Source organism: Sander lucioperca, chromosome 5 (genome assembly GCF_008315115.2).
Source record: "Sander lucioperca isolate FBNREF2018 chromosome 5, SLUC_FBN_1.2, whole genome shotgun sequence".
NCBI classification, from domain to species: domain Eukaryota; kingdom Metazoa; phylum Chordata; class Actinopteri; order Perciformes; family Percidae; genus Sander; species Sander lucioperca.
In genome coordinates, this window is record NC_050177.1 from 26,135,736 (window position 1) to 26,154,863 (window position 19,128).

Consider the following 19,128-nt stretch of genomic DNA (forward strand, 5'->3'; position numbering starts at 1 on the left):
TTTCTGGCAATGGGACAGTATTTCTTGCAGTAAATGTGATGTAGAAACAGAGATATAGGCAGTGTGTTTATGACAAATTATTTTATTATTACAAATACATGTGTAACAATGATCTCTGTGTTAACAACACATGCAGGCTATATGGCTCAAACTGATCAGTCATAGGTTTTGCTTTCACAGAAATGAAACTCAATTGCTGGGTTGGTTTTTCTGCAGTGAGCTCACCATGATGGACTCAGAACAGCTGGAAATGAAACAGATGGTGCTGCAGCTTCCCCAGGAGTGTAGAACAAATGTATACAGTATTTGTATTTACTTCAATATATACATACAGTATACACGTGTGCATACAATCACTTTCTGTGCTATCACATTTATCATACATATACATGTATTTTAGAAGCACAGTCCAACAACAGCTTATATAATCTTTTTAAGGCCATGTGATATTGGGGGTTGCTAGTGGTAACCAGGTGAATGCTCTGTCAAAAGGGCAGCGCTTCATCTGACCATTTAACTTCTCTCTGCCCCTGACCAACTCCTCCCCTTTGATGGTGTCATCTACAATTGAATACACGCCCACAGAACCGTCCTCAAAGCCCACAAACACACACTGCCGCTCACACATAACCAGGGTCAACGGATTCTTAGCCAGAAACACACTTCCTATTCTTTCCCCGTCTGCGAGTCGTAAAACTCTGAGGACGGGCCTTGTGTGCAGGTAACAGGCGCAGTTTTTCTCCAGGGTGGTGGTAGGGCGGAAAATGTAGGCAGCATAGTGTCCAGTTTTATCCAAACAAGCTTTAATGACAGGACCCTCAGCCTTGAATGAGCACAGTCTGACCTGAGATAAGTCCAAGAGGTGGATGGCTTCATTATCAGTGGACAGCAGGGTGTAGCTCCCATCAGAGGACATTTGGAAGTCTTGTGGCTGACAGTGAAACCTATAAGGCAGCTGGAAGTGCCTGCACAGCGTCTCCTCTGCTAGTTTCCAGGTGTACACCGCCCCTGAGGAGGCCATCACCACCACAAAGTCTGGGTGCTCTGAAAGTGTGCGGAAAGCAACAACATGCTCCGAGCTTTCCACGCAGGAGAAACGCTTGCTGATCAAGCCTGACCACAGACTGGCAGCTAACAGGTCTCCATGGCGACGGCCAATAAGGAAGGTGCTCTCAGGCGACACCTGGGCGTCAGACAGGTACGGGTGTATGCTGCACACAATGCTCCCGTGTGCCAGCTTCCAAACCCGAGACATCCCTCGTTCAGAAATACTCACCCCAAAGTTACTGTTCGGCGTGATCAGGACGTCTGACGCTCTGCTGCCTCTCATACGCAGGATGTTCTGACCTGGCTCTGTCTGCCAAATGTATATTTCCCCTGCTGAGAGTGTTACAAGGTGGATGTTATCCGGAGAAAGACGCAGTTTTTCCACAGGACCGTCGTGTAGGAAGTTAGCATATGGAAGTCCTGTTTCTAATCTCCATCTCCACACTGTCTCTGACCCATCAGAGGTGTAGAACCCTGTTCGTTCAACCACCACTTCTGTCACTCCACACCCCATTTTCGGAGCTGGTCCTGCAGCATCTATCATCCCAGAGTCCCATACTGTCAGGCAGCCGTCATGAGCGACACAAACAATATCTGAGGCCATTTTGAGGAGTTTATGTGGCTGCTTGTTTATTTCTAAGGATAGAACACAGTCTCCTGTACTGACCTTCCAAACCAAGACAAGGGGACAGGTGTCTAACAATGCCAGGAAAAAGTGGCCATCCTTAGAGAGGACAGCTTGAGTGAAGGCCCTCCCCTGCGGAGCCAAGAACTGGTCCCACAGCTCCCAGTCACACATATCCCACAGTGCAACCTGGTGAGATTGACACACCAATAAAGTGTCAATTTCATGTGAGTAATCTACATTGAGGATGTTATTAGATTTGACCCCCGTAAATCTTTCTGTGACAAGTCTTGGTGAGTTTCCTTTGGCTGCCACATCCCAAAGGGTTACACTCCCTGTCCTGTCAACACATGCCATTTCCCACTTCTCTTCACACAGGATCATTGATGTGACCGCATTGTGGTTTGAGTTTGAACAAGTGGCCAGGAGGCTGCCGGTGTTGGTGTCAAATATGGACACTGTGCCGTCCATCTGCCCGCAGTACATGTAAACGCCATTAGAGGAGCAAACCACACAGGTCACGCAACTCTGACACTGGAAATGAGTCAAGATCTCACTGGAGACGTCAAACACACTCACAAAATTCTCATCTTTCCACCACATGAGTAAAAGTTTCTGATATGCAACGAACCCCTCAACTTCGTTTAATGTTTTTTGGCTTAACTCTGTTTTCAAAGAGTCCTTAACCTGCAGAAACATTTCTGGGTCGGTCACATCCCATAAGAAAATCTGGTTGCATTGTGTGGAAAGCAGCATGAATTGACAGCTGCTCTTCACTCCTGCAAACTTCAGCTCCTTCTGCTCACAGCTCAGTGATAGTTTGACTACATCACATCCAGAGCCTTTCCAAATCCAAGCCATGCCATCATCCATGATCTCTGCTACAATCCCACACTCTGTCCCTGCTGCTTCTCTAACAGAGACGTCCCTAGTTTTGGCAACACACTTTAAATACTGAATGGAGGGAACAGAGGAGGGAGCAGGGCAAAGCGCCACTTCTAAACCGCTTCCTCTTTTCCTCCTCTCCTGTCTGATCTCTCTGGCATAACCTTCGAGTGCAGGAAATACCTCCAGATAAGGCAGGAGGCTTGTCTCCATCACTGAGGGCAGCTGCAGTGGGGAGCTCTGCAGTAAGCAAGCACAAGACTTCAATATGCTTGCTAGGACTGCTCTTTCCCTTGACAAACAGAAGTAGGATGACCACTCCTCACCTTCCAACATGGTTACCAAATCTTCCAGGAGTCCTGCTTGAACCATGGCCTGGTGAAACCTCAAAGACATTAATAGCCCATGCTCTAACTCCTCCCATTTGTCACTCCCTTGCAAGTGATGCGGCAATTCTATGACCTTCCTCAAGTTCACTCGGCCAACCTCGTTGAAAGAAGAGGCGAAGACAAATGGCTGGCTGGATGTCTGCCTGTCTATGTGTATTTCCATTTGGGTGGTGTCCTTATTTGGTCCAAATTTCTGCTTCAGAAGAAGTGGTTTTGCAACTTCACAAGACAATCCGCCACTGAAATAGTCCGCCATCACCGAATGAATCTCCCTCCTCACCTCATGAGTGCCTAGACACCTCTTAGCCACCACCAGCTTGAAATGCCTGCTCACCCAGAACAAAACATGTGACCCTGCAACTGTCCTCCTAATGAGAAACCTCCTCAAATCCAACAGAAGTCTCTCCACGTCGATTTGCGGGACTCTCATTTTGGAGGAAGGGCTCTCTACCTGCTGAACGTACTCAGTCAGCACCTTTTGATCACTGGATAGCAGATCGGCGAGCTCAGCCTCGGTGAGCCCGGTCCTGGAGAGGGTGAGGTAGGAGACGGCACGAGCCACGATAGAGGAGCCATGTTTCTGCTCGAGGTGATCTAGCAGCGCAGAAATGGATGAATGGACGCTGTCAGGAAGAGACGACTCAGTCACATCTGAATCTGATGAGGAGAGAAGAAAAGGGGACAGAAGGTGAGAAATATGATGTAACCAGACTGGGTTGAAGCCTGAAATGTATTAGTATTTCTTTGAGCTCTGTTATATATCTATCATTAAATATCAAACAGTTGTTATTTCTGATGGCTGAAAAAGTTGAGTGACAGAAAGTGTTTTTTGCACTTAACTGCATATCTTCCAATCCTTTTTAATGCATTTGAAAATGTCACATGAAAATTGTAGTTAATGCAAATGTTAACAATTTTTTATACAATAAAACATGATTAACAATGTACAGTCAAAAATAAAAATGGAAATAAATCTTTCAGGACCCTTGGCCCATCCTCAAGGGACCTCAGAGTGAATCTGTCTGTCCGTTAACTGTAGTTAGTCGTACCAGAGTGCCAGAGCGAGATGTGTAGGTGCAGGAGTCGAGCGTAGAGAGTCAGACAACAGGAAGTGAGCGCCTGGTTCACCAGTGCCTGTTGTCCTGATGTCACTCTCCTCCCTGAATTGCTCAGCAGTGACGCCAACATCTTCACACACTGTTTCCTGTCCACCAATCCCAGCTGAACACACACATATCCTGACTCCTTCTCCCTGCCCTCTGACACACACTGATGTGGACCTCTTTGTGGGTTGATGGCTTGCAGGACTTGTGTCCGTTTGGAGGAGACTGCGAGGATGAGTTTGACGCTGGGAGGAAGCGGGGACGGGAGGCCCTCCATGATGTGAGGTCCAAAGTTGTTTCCGATGTGATCCAGGCCATCGAGGATTAGAACCAGAGGTTGTTCAGTGGAAGGCATGAAGGAGAGGAGGGATGAGAGACGCTCTTTAAGCTTGGACAGACACATGTTGGCTGTCGGGCTACAGCTAGGATCGTCCAGCTCTCTGGGATTCTGCTCAGAGGAATATTCACTGTGATATCTACCGGCAATTTGAGAACACAGGCTCGACAACAGGTGCCTTGGGGAAGGGTCAATTGACAGGTTGCAAAAATAAGTGATCACTACAGGATCACAGTCTGGTAGCCAAGACTTTATCTGTGGAGAGAGACAGAGAGACAGAACACTTCTTCACATTGTTATCAAGACCATGTCTTACAATGTAAATGTCTTGTTGGCTTTTATTTATCCTTCTTGGAATCTAAGATTTGGTTACATGGGTAATTTATCTTGATAAAGATGCCAGGAAACCAAAAACGTAAAAGTATTTTTATGCAGGGTTGCAACTAACGATTATTGTCATTATCAAGGAATGTGACGATTATTTACAGATTAATCTATTAATTGTTTGGTCTATAAAAAGTGTTCCCAGGACCCAATGGCATGCATTCAAATGTCTCTTTTGTTCTTCTAAAACCCAACTACAGTACTCAGAAAACCAGAAAACATTTATTTTTGAGAGGCTAGAACCACTGGTGAATTAAGGACATTTTTGCTTTAAACAAAAATGACTTAAACAATAAATTAATTTGATTATAAAAAAAAAACAAATGTTGCAATCACTAACTAATTGATTAATTATAATTGTTTTGCATTTTTTAAGTGCTTCAAGCTAAAAAGATATATTCAATTTAGGAATAAAACGGACCGAAATTACAATGAGTTTCACATTTCACTTTAGTCCACTTACCTGCTGAGCACAGTGTGCCAGCAGAACTGTCTTTCCTGTGCATGGTCCTCCTGTCACCACTAGTGGGCACTGTTGCTCGCTCTGCTCCACATAGGCTCTGACCTACAGCAAATGAAAAAGGAAGCTCTAGTGATGCAATGTTGCACCTTACATGTTTGGCTCTATGAGCATGTCACAACACAGAGAAAATAGATCAGAAAATATCCACAAAGTTACCTTGAATTGGTAAAAAAAGTCAGCCACTAAATTGTAAAGTACTGAATGTAATTATCCATTAATCAGTGTGTGCCACACAACAAACATCAACCTAATCCTTCACACTGCCATGTTAAAAATAAAACATTTAATTTTTTTTTGTGTGTTTAGAAACCATCCAGAAAAACGGCTTCATCCTGACCTGTTTCTCCTCTGGCCGAATGATGTCATAAAGTCGGGACAAGACGTCACACAGCTCCTCCTGCTCTGCCTGCTCTCTGGCCAAAGCATCAGCGAGCTGAGAGCCTTCATCGCATTCTAAGATGCTCAAGCTGTCAATCATCCCCACAAGGTCAGTGTACACCTGCCGGCACAGAGACTCGGCATAGACCTGCCTCCTGGCTGTCGTGTAACCAAGCCGACGGTCACACTCTGTGGCTGACTAGAAGCTGGGAGGAAGAGATGAGACCAGGAAGGAAGTTGTCACAAAGCTCTGATAATAATTGTCCATCAGTGGGCGTCGTCCCTAGGTCAGAGGTAGCAGCCTAAAAATACAGGAAAAGGGGGGGGGGGGAGTATTTTGATCACTTTCTGTGGCACTTTTGATGCAATCTGCATGTGTGTTTCATATTTAGTTATTTCTACTATACTACAAAAATGAACCTTCATTTATAAAACCTATGTCGGAGATACAGTATTTCAAACACATCTCTATGCTTCTGTTAACACAGATCACATGTATCGGTCAGGAACTAATACTAAACTTAAGATAAGTTAAGATAAACCTTTAAAAAAAGGGGGAAGAGAGCACTCATTTAGCAAATTCCCCACATTGATGGAGGCATGACTCACATTATGCTTAAATCACCTTTACTTCAATCAAAATTCATCTGTCTTGGATGTTTATAGTAAGTTGCAGAGGTGATTTATTAGCTTTAAGTTAACACGTAAACTTGCTTTGACCATTTCTGATTCATGCAAGCCCCACTTGCTCTTTTTGTGAAAACAAAACTAAATATTTGGTTTCTCAAAGGCAAACGTGCCCACATGTTCATCTATGACAACTATGTTTTCCTTCTAAAACTAAGAAAACCAGGAGAGGAAAAAAAAGAATATGAACTTGAAAATTGTACTTTTGTCAAAAATTGACCGATGAGGGTAAAAGTGGGGTGTATTGAGATCACCATTTTATTTCTATGATTATGATATATGTACCTCTGACTGTGACTGAAGGTGTGACTTCATCTGTCTCTCTCGTTTTGCGTTGATGACCTTGTGGACATAAACAAGGCCACGTCTGATGATGTCATTATCAGGACTGCTGTCCAGAGCAAATCGCAGATCTGCATCGAGGGCTGGAGAGAAGCAGCAAAGCACACATCAAATTATACTTCAACCCTACACACACACACACACACACACACACACACACACATATATCTCACCTGATCTGTAGTAGCTATGGGCTCTCTCTGGGCTCATAACACTGTTGTGGACACACAGACTCACAGTGGTCTGAAGCATCTTCCTCAGCTCTTCTTTTTTAGCCTTCATCCTCATCGCCTCTTCGTCCTTAACCTCTGCCTGCTGAACAACAAACAATTAGATACCTTTAAGAAAACGGCACTACAGTCTTATATTTCTAAATGCCTCATATGGTTTATTGTGGTTAGAGCTTTATTTGTGTAGGGGATTTTTCTTATTGTTCAAGAAGAGGGCACTAATCATAATTTGTTTTCACATTTAATTAGCAGCTGCATTTGGACAAACCTACTCCTGTTTGCTTAACAAGAGAATCGTAATCATCATAATTGAATTTGAAGGAATGAAGACAATAGATGATATATGATATTTCTGAGGTTCAGTGTGATCACCTGAGGACAGCAGGGGTGTGGAGGTCTCAGGCAGTAGGAGGGAGGGATGGTGTTTTCGTCCCTCTGATACACTCTCTCCAGCTCCTGGGTGCTGACGCCCACCCGCTGGCTCTCCTGCAGCAGCAGCTGGTACTCTGACACCTCCACCTGGGAGGGCAGACTGGCTGTGCCATACTCATGTCCTATCAGAGCCTGCAGCACAGCCATGTGGACACAGAAGGTACAGCAGCATGAGATGTGTTCAGTACTTTTTAGTTCACACTTGTATTGGTGTTAATGGGTTTATAAAGCTCAACAGGGACTGATTAGCAACTGGGCTGGTCACTCTCTATTACTCAAACTAAGATTTAATTAAATTCTTTTTCATTTTTTGAACACTATGATGCTCTAGTAAAACCTGAGCTGTGCTGTATTACTGTATACTCCGATACTAAGGATTTATTTACCAGTAAAAAAGGTCCTGCAGAGCTCTTTCTGCATTCTTTAATCAGCTGCTGTCTGGTGTTTTCATCTGGCCAACGACTGGGATCACTGGACTCAAATGGGTCTATCAACTACACACACAAACACACACACACACACACACACACACACACACACACACACACAATGATGGTTAAAACAATCTAGAGGAGAGATGAAAAGCATACAGTGAGATGCAGTAACAACTGTCCAGGTGGTGGCTCAGGAACATATGATAATCCTTCATCTCTCTAACTACACACACTGCTGAAAAGAGAGGGCACAATGTGCTGGTTGAACTGCCCCCAAGGTGATTTTTACACAAAACAACACACTACGTACAGAATCGTGTTCCAACTGCTCATCTTCTTCTTTTGTCAAATTTAATTAGGCAATGTTGAGTAGAATTGACCGCACTTTAAAAGAGATGGCCTCAGAGGAATAATGTGAAAGAATAAAGGACACACACAAACACACACACACACACACACACACACACACACACACACACACACACACACACACACACACACACACACACACACAACTGTAAGCTACCAAATAATATTCCTTTTGTATTTCACTGTTGGCAGTGAGCATTGTTAGTTATATTTTAAGTGGATTTTGTGTTTTTTGACCGTTTGTCAGACAAAACAGTAATTTTAACTCAGGACTTTCACCTCTCTGATCGCATCAGCGGTTTCCATTATATTCAACGTTTTATGAACAAAACAAACAAATAAATGTAAACAATATTCAGAAATTAATTATTGCTGAAAATTCCAAGGTTGAGATAAAGTTGGGATTATACAAACATCTACTTTTGATTCAGATATTTCATTCTTTATTAGGAAAAAGATGCACATTTCAATTGCTCATCCAATTAGAAGAATAAAGGCACCACTGGGGACACATGACGGTAAACACAAACAACTTAATGTTTGCAACTTCTGTCACAGATTTCAAATAAAGTAAGTTACATTGTTCCCTCCAGTGGACCACAGCAGAATGCTTCTACTGGCTCTAGAAGCCATTAACAGTGTGAGTGGTTATGACATTACCATAAGTGTTAAGAGGTGATATTAGGAAGAAAAGTATGTAACACTTTTAAGTAGAACCTTACAAGAAAAAAATAAATACCTTTCCATGTGCAATACACAACACACATCCAATTACCATTTACGTGTTTTCTATGCAGATTTAGAAAAGATAAATGTGTACTCACCCTGACTTCCAGTCCGAGTGTGTGTCTACAGTGCTCTATTAATTTGGGGAACACACTCTCTCTCAGAGCTCTGCGCTCCACAACGCTATCTATATGGAGCACAAACACAAACAACATACACATCTATTCAGAAAACAACTCAAAAAACACGACCAAAGAACCCATAAACATACATACGGTACATGATCTGCTTTTCTACATACCTTCTGGGTTGGAGCACAGATAAAGTTTCACACAGGTTGAATTTAAAGGAGACCAGCCCATATGTTTTCCTCTGGAGTGCATGGCAAATTGCTAACAAAAAAAGGAAAACTAAGTGGGGAAAACTTTTGGCCTGAACATATTCAATGACCCAAATAAAAAGTTCACAGTTGCTGCTTCGCTGCTCGGTTTCTCTTCTCCCTCCCGCTCCAGTCAGGAAACTTGCCTCGGGTGTATAGGGAGTCTGTTATCACGATCACACCCACTTCTAGAGACTGGAACATCTACACAACACGCACACACATTCACTTACAAACATACAGTCAGTTAGACAAACTCATATACGCTCATATTATGTAGGACAGGTGCATAAAGACACACAATTACATGCAGGAAGACAGAAGATCACACACAAACACACTCATCAGAAACAAAAATGAGCACAAAACAGTTTTCAATTATTTTATTAATTAACATTTGTACACAATAAATACAAACTTTGTTTTTTTTGTACAGCCAATAATAATATGCAGAAAGACTTTTGCACTTGTTCTCATTATTGTGACCATGGCAACAGTCTGTGAAGAGAGAGAAGGCCAGTTGTTCCACCACATCGTTAATAAGAGCAGCTGTGCAGCTGCTCCAAATCGAAGGATGAAATATAAAATAATTATATAATACATAAAAAAACAAAAACAGGCTCATACCAAATAATTCAACACTGTAGTGGACCAGAGGGACTGTTAAAAAGGGAAAATAATCCTGGTCAAAGTGATAACTGGCAACAAAAAGTCACACATTTTACATTTGATAGAAAGACTGATTGAGCATTTATGGTGGAACGTTCTGTGGGACCCTGCTGTGAACCACAAACTTCAAAAAAAAGTTTGAAAACCACTTTAAATGAGAGAGAGAGAGAGAGCTGATTACAGTTGCATACCAACAGGAAATGTGCTAAGATACTATCACTTTGGAGTATGACGTATAATGTTCCTAACAAAGAGAAAGCAACACAGATTGAATACTTTCATTTTAGTTTTCTGTAATATCTGTATCTGGAGCTGTCACACAACAGGGCTCAATTAGATTTAATTGTTTCCAGCTGTAAGGAGCTCCCTCTTTTGGAACAATATTGTCCATTAACACCACACTTAAAAATCAAGCAAATTTAAAATCCGTATTGACGTTTTTGATACTTTATTCTGAAATGTCAGTCAAATCAAACCCTGTTTGAAATAAATATGGAGGAAGGAACTGGGACACATCTTTACATCTTCAGAGTCAAACACAGATCTGATCCTCTCTCCTTTAAACAATCACACACACAAACAGCCTGGCCCATCAGAAAACCACATTCTCCTCAAGTCTTCATTTAAAACATCCCTTAATATGATGTTTTTTGTTTTGTTTTTATAAGTTTAGGAAAACACCAAATTACATTGCCCACATTTACCTCTCTATCTCTTTGGAAGAGTGGAGAATAAAAAATCAAATAAAATCAGTCACACTGAAATAAAGAGGATTCACCACATAATCCGAATGAAAAGAATAACTCTGATTTCTGTATTAAACTGCAGTGATTCATCAGAGTCTTTTCTATCCATTCTGATGCCATGTTAAGGTACTGCTACTTTCCAAGAAAGGTACAAATAAATAAAAGTGCTACGCTGCCCTTTAGGCAAGGAGTTTTAAAGGCTTGAAGGGTATTTAAGGGGAGATTTATTTACTTTGAGTAAAAAAAACAACATAATTGTACTTAGCTCCATATGAATGTCCTTTGCTAGTTCTGTCCATTTAGCGTGATGTATTTGTTTTATACCTCTCTTTTGTTGTCTGTTTCTACCACCGTTAATTAAAGGAAAAGCTAAGGATGATATCAAATTGGAAATGTTAAAGTTTAATTTGTTTTTTATGGATGTTTTCTCCGGTGTATTAAAAAAAACAAGGCAAGACAACAGAGAAAAATAATAGCTGTGATTGTAATGCGTTTCAACTAAACAAGGATATATGTTCTGGTATCAGTGTTACAAATGAACAAAATTTACGTGAGAGATATGATCTGTAGGGATAAAAGCTATAGAGTTCAATCTGTGATTAATAAAAACTCCTGACCCAAAATGATCAGTGTCGATATCATCTCAAATAAAACGTTTCTTAGTTACCACATAGTGAATACCAACAATGTCAGTGCCTTTGAACGCACCATCTGCCTCCTCCTGAACCAATCAGTGATACAAGCACACAGAGGGTCACAGAATGAGAGAAGCTATAGCAATGTGTGCATAATATAATGTAAATGAATGTGTGTATATGATAGCCATCGATTCACACTGACTGCCAATGGACAGAACAGACATTAGAGAAAAGAGGGAGACAAAGAAAGTGTGTGAAGAGAGGTGGAGAAAAGAGCAGAGAGGAGGATCCAGCCTCCTTTTTGCCTCTTGTTCTTTCATCCCCTCCTTCCCTCCTCTTCTTTCATCTCTCCTTTATACTGTATTTACAATGCCCTTTCAGAATAAGATGAGGATAAAACGTCTACTACATATCAGACATGGTATTCCAATCAGTTGAGTTAGTCTATATGAAACGCTGTGCATAACATTCCTATGACAACAGTAATGTACTGTACTAATACACATTGAATACGTATGATGATAAGGACTATATATGGCAAGGGAAGGGCTGGCGGGGGGGAACACTGTGTCCACACACCACTCAGTTTCTCTGTCCAAATCATGTCCGTTTGGCAAGTTTTATGATTATTTACTCTCATCAAGCTTTCTTTTTATAGAGCCCCGACACTTAAACTATTGCAAAAACATATCAGATAAGTCAAAAACATAAATAAATTAATTCTACTGTTATTTACTATTTATCTTTCAATTGCTAATTTTGTTTTTCAACTCATTTATTTTTCTATTTTTTGGTCTTGGCACACATTTACTGATTTATCTATTCCCATATAGGACTGTGTGGCTAATGTTACGTTAGCTAGCTTCCCTGAAAACACTGGTGGCTAAACACAAGCCTTTTTTTGCTATCTACCCAGCTGAATCTGAATTGTGGCATACAACTACACCGGCTACTGCACCAATTATACTGTACAGCATTCTGTTCTAGCATTAGTGTACGAATTTTTTAACAATAGCTGAAGCATTTTAGCCAGCAACCTACTTGCTACGCTACTTGGAGGAGACATTATCTTCAACTTCATCTTCCATTTCTCTGGTCTTTATCGAGGACCAGAGTTGAAAAAGACTTGGACTTTATTTTGTCATCCTCAACATTTTGTAAATGTGTGATTTAATGTCTCGTTTTTCAAAATGTGAAATAAACTAAATTTAAAAGTTCCAAGCTCTAGCTAGATGTCTTTGTTAGTGTTAGCTTGTTGATTAAAATGCTTTAGCTACTGTTCATTTACAGTGATGCTGCAGCAGTATGCAGTACAGTATATGGATAATTAACATAACATGCACTGGCTGGTGTAGTTTTATGAAGACCGTTAGCGTCAGCTAGGTAGCTAGCTTAAGAGGCTGGTGGAGTATTTAGCTACCAGTGTTGTCAGTTGAGCAAGCTAGCCACACAGTCCTCTCCTTTGCTTAAAATATAAGCAATTTTTCTAATTCTGTTTTATGCATAAGGACAATTTGAGGAAAATGAGGATACTGTACATTTCCTTTTACAATCCTTTTTTATTAACAATATAATTTTATATTAAGTTATATTTCTGACTTGTCCTATGACTCTTTAATTACTACAACTACAACTTGTCAGTTCCAGGGCTCCATAAGTTTTCACATTTTATTATTTGTTAGCAAGTGAGTGAAAAAAGAGTTTTTTCTCAGCAGAATGATCTTTACGTACAGAGATAAACTGCTTTACAATATCTTGAAGTGTAACAAAATGAAAGAAAACTTGCCAAACCCATCACTAACTTTCCCTATCACTCCCCATGTCTAAACATTCTTCCTCCTCTTCCTCCTCTTCAGTGTGCTCTGGTTTGCTGCCTGATGAGGTAAAGTTTTAAGGCAAGAATGGAAGGACGGGGGAGGGCGGAGGGATGTAGGGGCGGCTACTGCTGCACTTCATTAGGAAGTTAAAATGGAGATTATTCAACTGGATACTCTGTCATTACCCCCCCTCTTTGCTCTCCTCCTCAACTTGAGGATGAGAGAAGATGTGGAGAGACGTTGGACGTGGTACAGTTCAGTTTACTTCACATCACTTTGTTTAAGCTGACTTCAGTTCAGAGCAGTTCAGTTCCCCAGCCTGTAGGATGTGTCTGTCTGTCATCTGTTTTTATTTTTTCTGGCTCTATAACCGCATGGCAGCTTGTCTGTATGTCACACCAGTGTGATCTCCACCTCCTCCGTCTTGTCGCTCTTCTCCTGCGGTCGGCGGGGGTGCTGTTTAGGTGGAGGAGGAGCAGCTCGCACCTGCAGCGGTGAAAGAAAACATAATACATGTAAGTTTAAGAAAAAAGGCAAAGCGAGGAGATGGAGATGGCCTACTTTTCATAACTTGACAAACAGCTTAATGTTAATTTCCTGCTGTGGGACACAAATTGTTTATCTCCAAAAAAGTAAAGAATATTTATTCTCTACCTTTAGAGACTTTTTTATAAATAAACACTAGTCTGAATGGAAATCATAATTGGAATTCACAGGCAGTTTAATCAACACTTTGTGTTATATAGGGCTGCAACTAACGACGACTTCCATTCGATCTTATCGATTAATCTGTTTGGCTTATAAAATGTAAGACAACAGAACCAAATATCAATTACAATTTCCTAAAGCCCAAGGTGGCTTTTCAAATTGCTCTTTCTGTTTGACCATCAGTCCAGGACCCAAAGATATTTAGTTTACTATCACATAAGACAAAGAACAATATTGACAGCAAAGTAAAAAACCACAAACACACAAAACACACTTCTTGAATAAGTTGTATACTAACAGGTCGTAGTTTGCCTGGGCCTCCTTCAGGGGTGAATCGCAGTGGCTGAGGAAATCCTGGAGACACAGGACTCTTGCCAGAGCTTTGATCTACAGAGAGAGAGAGAGAGAGAGAGAGAGAGAGAGAGAGAGAGAGAGAGATATTTGTATGACAGAAAAAATCACAGTAAAAATCCACATTGACCTCTTCTGAATAAATTCAACTACACACAAACGTTTTCTGTGTGTGTGTGTGTGTGTGTGTGTGTGTGTGTCTTACTGTGGGTGGGAAGCGGCCCCTTGTGTGACGAGGCGGGTGGTGGAGGCTTGTGCTCCCCGTTGAGTGCAGTAGAGGGTGAGCGTGGGAGAGGAGGCGGGGTGGAGGACTCAGGGCTGGTGAAAGGGCTAATAGGAGGTTGTTCATACAGCGGGAGAGGTGGCAGAGAACACGGCAACTTCAGAGATGGAGAAATCTTGAAAAAAGGGACAGAAATAGAGAAATACATCACTGGAAATTTGATGATCACCTGTGATCCTACAAATAAGTCCAATGCTCTGTATCACAGCACAAATTATATGAAACCGATAGTACTAAAAGGACCGTCACTTAACTGACGTCAACTCCATTAAATTACCGCGCAACAGTTTGGAATATAGCCACAATAAATACATCCAAAACAACACCTTCTTTTACATACAGTGAAGATCAGATCACCATTGTATGTAAAGTGTTTTTAAAAAAAAATCTAATGACAAATGAATTGACTGAACTGACCAGACTACGATTAGACTCATCTTGACCTCAAGAATTAGTTAGAGGTCAACATTTCAGTTGAACCTTGGCCTGATGGTGGAGCTATAAACACAACATGGTCATTTCATCATCTCATAAAGTTACTATGGCTAACGTGTGTCCAATATTTGGAGTCGTGTTTATGTCCACCTGATGATTGTAAGTCCAATATTCACTCTTTTTTTTGCTCTGATTTTGGTCTCCACCAACTGCTGAGGGAATTATCTGGCTCACTCTCTGCTGTTCGCACCCAAAACTAACACTATGAGAGTGGTGAGAGTGAACCAAAACAGTTAAGTTGAGGCTGTTAAACCAAAACAACAAATCTAAAGATGCTTAACTCTCCATAGAGCTGAAGGGAACTGCAGAGTCGGGTGATTCTTTGGGGGTTTGTATGTTTGTATTTGTATGTATGTTAATGCAAAAATATTGGTTAGAGCAGCTTTGGTGGAGCACTAGGAATACTGTAACGAATACCTTACAGAAAAATTGCTGGTTTACTAGTTTGAAGTGTGACCTGCCACTACATACAACTTGACTGTGTCCGTGACAGCAACCAGGAAGATTTTTACCAATCTTTCCCACATATGACTTAAAAGGCACTAAGAGTTGTTGTGGTGTGTGTTATGTCTACAGGCTTTTAGGAAGGGAGAGGCTGTATCCTTCCTGTTGCTGAACCTCTAATAGGGCAGCACTCTGTGCCACAGATAAGACCTCTTTCTGTGATTGCAGTGCAGGGTTTTTATCAGAGCGCTGCAGGAAAAAAATCAAGTTTGTGAACTCTGCGCTACTGATAGATCTACTGGACAACAGCCAGGAAGAGAGAGGGAGAGAGGGGAAAGTGGCACACTAGGCGACGGTATATGCTTGGTATTTCTGCACTGAGGAAAGACTGATAAGACCAAATTTCCAGCTCCCCAAGAGTGAAGCGCTGTATATCTGTGTGTTACTTAACTGGAAGTATGTCTCTGTCTGCATGCATCATCATACCTGTATGTCACCCAGCCCTCCGCCACTGGTCTCCCCATTCTCAGTGAGATCTTCGACCAGCACGGAGGGGAAGACGCCCACCCGTCCGTTGAGCTCCCCCTCCCAGAAGCCATCGTCCGTCTGAGTGTTGCGGCTCAACAGGCGGATCACCGCTCCCTCGGAAAAGGAGAGTTCCTCGTCTGCCTGGCCGTCATAATCATAAAGTGCACGGACATACATCACTGCGGAGAGAAAGGAAGACAAAGAGAGAGAGAGCAATAAAATGCACAGAAGGAATAATTATACTTGGGGTTATACTTGGGGAAATGTAGTTCCTTGTCTGCCTGGCCCTCATTGTCATACAGAGAAAAGCACACACCGCTGGAGAGAGGGAGATTCAGAGAAGACAGAAATTATTAATAATTAGGCGACAAAGTTTTCCCATGTGCCCAGTCCAAGTATTCAGGTAGAGCAGACACAGTCGAAAGAGTGTTGGAGGAAAAAAGAAACTTGCAAAGAAAGCAGGTTAGGAAGGAAGAATAAATGAGAAATAAAATAAAAAATAAATGTAAACCATCAACACCCAAAGTGTGTATATGGATGCAACCAATAGTGATGCAGAAACAAGAGAGAGGGGGCACAAAGAGAGTTAATGTTTGTGATAAAGCTCAGCTCTCACCCATTTTTTTTATTAAACTGGTCTGCAATTTCAACCACTGGTGTTCTCTTTATAACCAATGTTATACAACTGTCTCGCTCTTGTTTCTATTCCAGTGAGTCAAAGGAATGGCGGCGGCCAAGAAATCTCATTTGATGGTCTATGTGAAAAAACAATGGCCAAAATATAAATGGATGAAAAGAAAATCCGGAGGGACAAAGCTTGTGGAACCTGACCTAGAACTGTTTTTACTGAAAAGTAGCTCATATAGCCTTTAGGTTTTGCATTTACACTTCTGTTTATTACACAAATACTTTTAACTTGTTTTACCCGGAAAGGTAGACAACCCACACTTGCTTATTCTAATAACACACTGCTTTGCAAAATGAGTGCTGTTAACATTTAAAGTGCAGTGGCACAGTAAAGAGAAAAATGCCTTAATCAGTGGTGCATAATAATCTCATTAGGGGAAGAAAACAATTCATTTACACTGGTACAACTGGAACTAGCTTGTTCACTGAAACTCATGCATGCAGTTTAAGAATAATTTACTATCATTAGGTTTACAGTGTACTTACTGTTTGTGTCTCCATTGATGCAGCCGGAGTGCAACTCTGGCTCGGTGGAATTGGACGAGGTGTGTGATCGAGCATCGAGTGTAGCCAGAGACTGGAGCATGCTCAGCAGACTGTTGGAGGTTGGAAACTGCAGGTATTTCTCTGGGACATAGCCCACGTGACCTGTCTTATTGCGAGCCTGGAAAACACACACACACACAAACTATGAAACAATGTACAACGGTAACATGAAAACAACATGCATGGCAGGAGAAAATTGAGCACCAAGAACACCGTACTAGGCTGTGAAACCAAACAGAGCAAACGCACAGGATGCAACACACAGAGCTTATGAGATAATGCTTCTGCTGTTGTAACTGTAACACTAAGGCACATCTGTGTGACCGCAACATGTGTATATTTGTGCACCTTGACCCAGTCCTCCATGTCTCCATCCTCAATGACCTCCAACATCTCCTGTTCATCAATAGTTAACTCATCCGGCTGAGAGGCCTGCGGGAGAGGCACACCAACAGAGTTAAAGTCAAGACATCATTAATAATTCATTTAAAAAATGCTTAAAAAAGGTAATGGTTATTTATGGTAGATTCATCAGCATTTCACACTTCCTATTAGAGCTGGGCAATATATCGATATTATATCGACATCGTGATATGAGACTAGATATCGTCTTAAATTTTGGATATCGTAATATCGTAATATGGCATAAATGTTGTCTTTTCCTGGTTTTAAAGGCTGCATTACAGTAAAGTTATGTCATTGTCTGAACTTACCAGACTGTTGTAACTGTTCTATTATTTGCCTTTACCCACTTAGTCATTATATCCACATTACTGATGATTATTTATCAAAAATCTCATTGTGTAAATATTTTGTGAAAGCACCAATAGTCAACATTACAATATCGTTGCGGTATCGATATTGAGGTATTTGGTCAAAAATATTGTGATATTTGATTTTCTCCATATCGCCCAGCCCTACTTCCTATATATGCAACACTGACATTCAACTCTGTTTTGTCATAGGCTGCACCTGACTGTGTGTGAAACAGTGTTGTGGTGAGCAGGTAGCTGCAGACATTTGATAGATGTACAGTAGGTGTGTGGCCATTTAACCGCAGAGGAAAACTCTGTGTTGGTTTATACCTTGTATGAGTAGAGGACTTTGCAGGTTAGTGGGTAGTTTCGGAGGGTTCCCGAAGGACTGGAGCTGCTGTCGTCAAAAACCTCCATGTTTTCTTCACACTCTTCTCCCTCCTCACGCTCCAAATCCACTGTGCCCTTTAACACACAAAAACAACCAGATAAAGTCAAAACCTCTGATAACTAAACAAACAGGTGAATGGCGCCGAATAAAAAAAAAAAAAGCACCATTCACCTATAAATCTCCAGAGGGAAAAAAAAGTGTCTTGTACTCCAGATCAAATACGAACACACCCTGTCTAAATACTTAAAAATACCTCTTTAAATCTTTAAAGTTTGGCTAGATGCAGTTCAACGCATTATAAAAGAACTCACTTTTACACGACCTTCTGACTCCTCATGTCTCGATGTGACGCCCAGTTAGGTGACTTGTTATGGCAGTATCTCTGTCTGTGCTGGCTTGTATCTACAGCTCCACCACTACACTTCACCGATTACAAGGTCTGTCCATTTAACAAAGGCTTTCACTTGTTACCTTCTCCCCTTCTTCCTGTGTGTTTGCATTCTCTCTGTGCTATTGTCACAATGTAATCTATAGCAATGCTTACCTTTGCTTCCTGCCTGGGTTTCTCTGTCCTGCGCAGTGTGGGTGCTACAGCTTTTAGAGACAGGTGAGTAGGGACTAATGTTTCATATGATGCAGCCCCTCCCCCTTTTGTTCCATGAGAATTTCACTGGCTTATATGAAGGCCATGTGATCTAGCTGGTAGAAAGATCCATCACACACAGCAAGTTTACCTGGCCATAACAATAGTGTGTGTGTGTGTGTGTGTGTGTGTGTGTGTGTGTGTGTGTGTGTTCGTG

General features: G+C 41.5%; 2 protein-coding genes across 4 annotated transcripts in view; both read right to left on the reverse strand.

The window, feature by feature from the left end:
* Positions 1-62: 62 nt before the first annotated feature.
* Positions 63-9,607, reverse strand: LOC116048266 (NACHT and WD repeat domain-containing protein 2). The gene is given in 11 exon segments (XM_031297258.2): positions 63-3,603; positions 3,996-4,641; positions 5,234-5,335; positions 5,631-5,871; positions 5,873-5,973; positions 6,644-6,783; positions 6,874-7,015; positions 7,303-7,494; positions 7,749-7,856; positions 8,990-9,078; positions 9,193-9,607. Coding segments are annotated over 11 exon segments (5,013 nt in total). The 5' UTR covers positions 9,275-9,607; the 3' UTR covers positions 63-433.
* Positions 9,608-10,285: 678 nt separating this feature from the next.
* LOC116048269 (F-BAR and double SH3 domains protein 2) overlaps positions 10,286-19,128 on the reverse strand; it is a 65,897-nt gene continuing 57,054 nt past the window's right edge. For all 3 annotated transcript variants that reach the window (XM_031297264.2, XM_031297262.2, XM_031297265.2), the window contains 7 exons: positions 18,268-18,402; positions 17,531-17,614; positions 17,123-17,300; positions 15,908-16,128; positions 14,405-14,597; positions 14,147-14,235; positions 10,286-13,626 (listed from right to left, as the gene is read on the reverse strand). In XM_031297264.2, the coding sequence (XP_031153124.1) occupies positions 13,534-13,626; positions 14,147-14,235; positions 14,405-14,597; positions 15,908-16,128; positions 17,123-17,300; positions 17,531-17,614; positions 18,268-18,402 (993 nt within the window). In that variant the 3' untranslated portion in view covers positions 10,286-13,533. The remainder of the gene's footprint in view (positions 13,627-14,146; positions 14,236-14,404; positions 14,598-15,907; positions 16,129-17,122; positions 17,301-17,530; positions 17,615-18,267; positions 18,403-19,128) is intronic.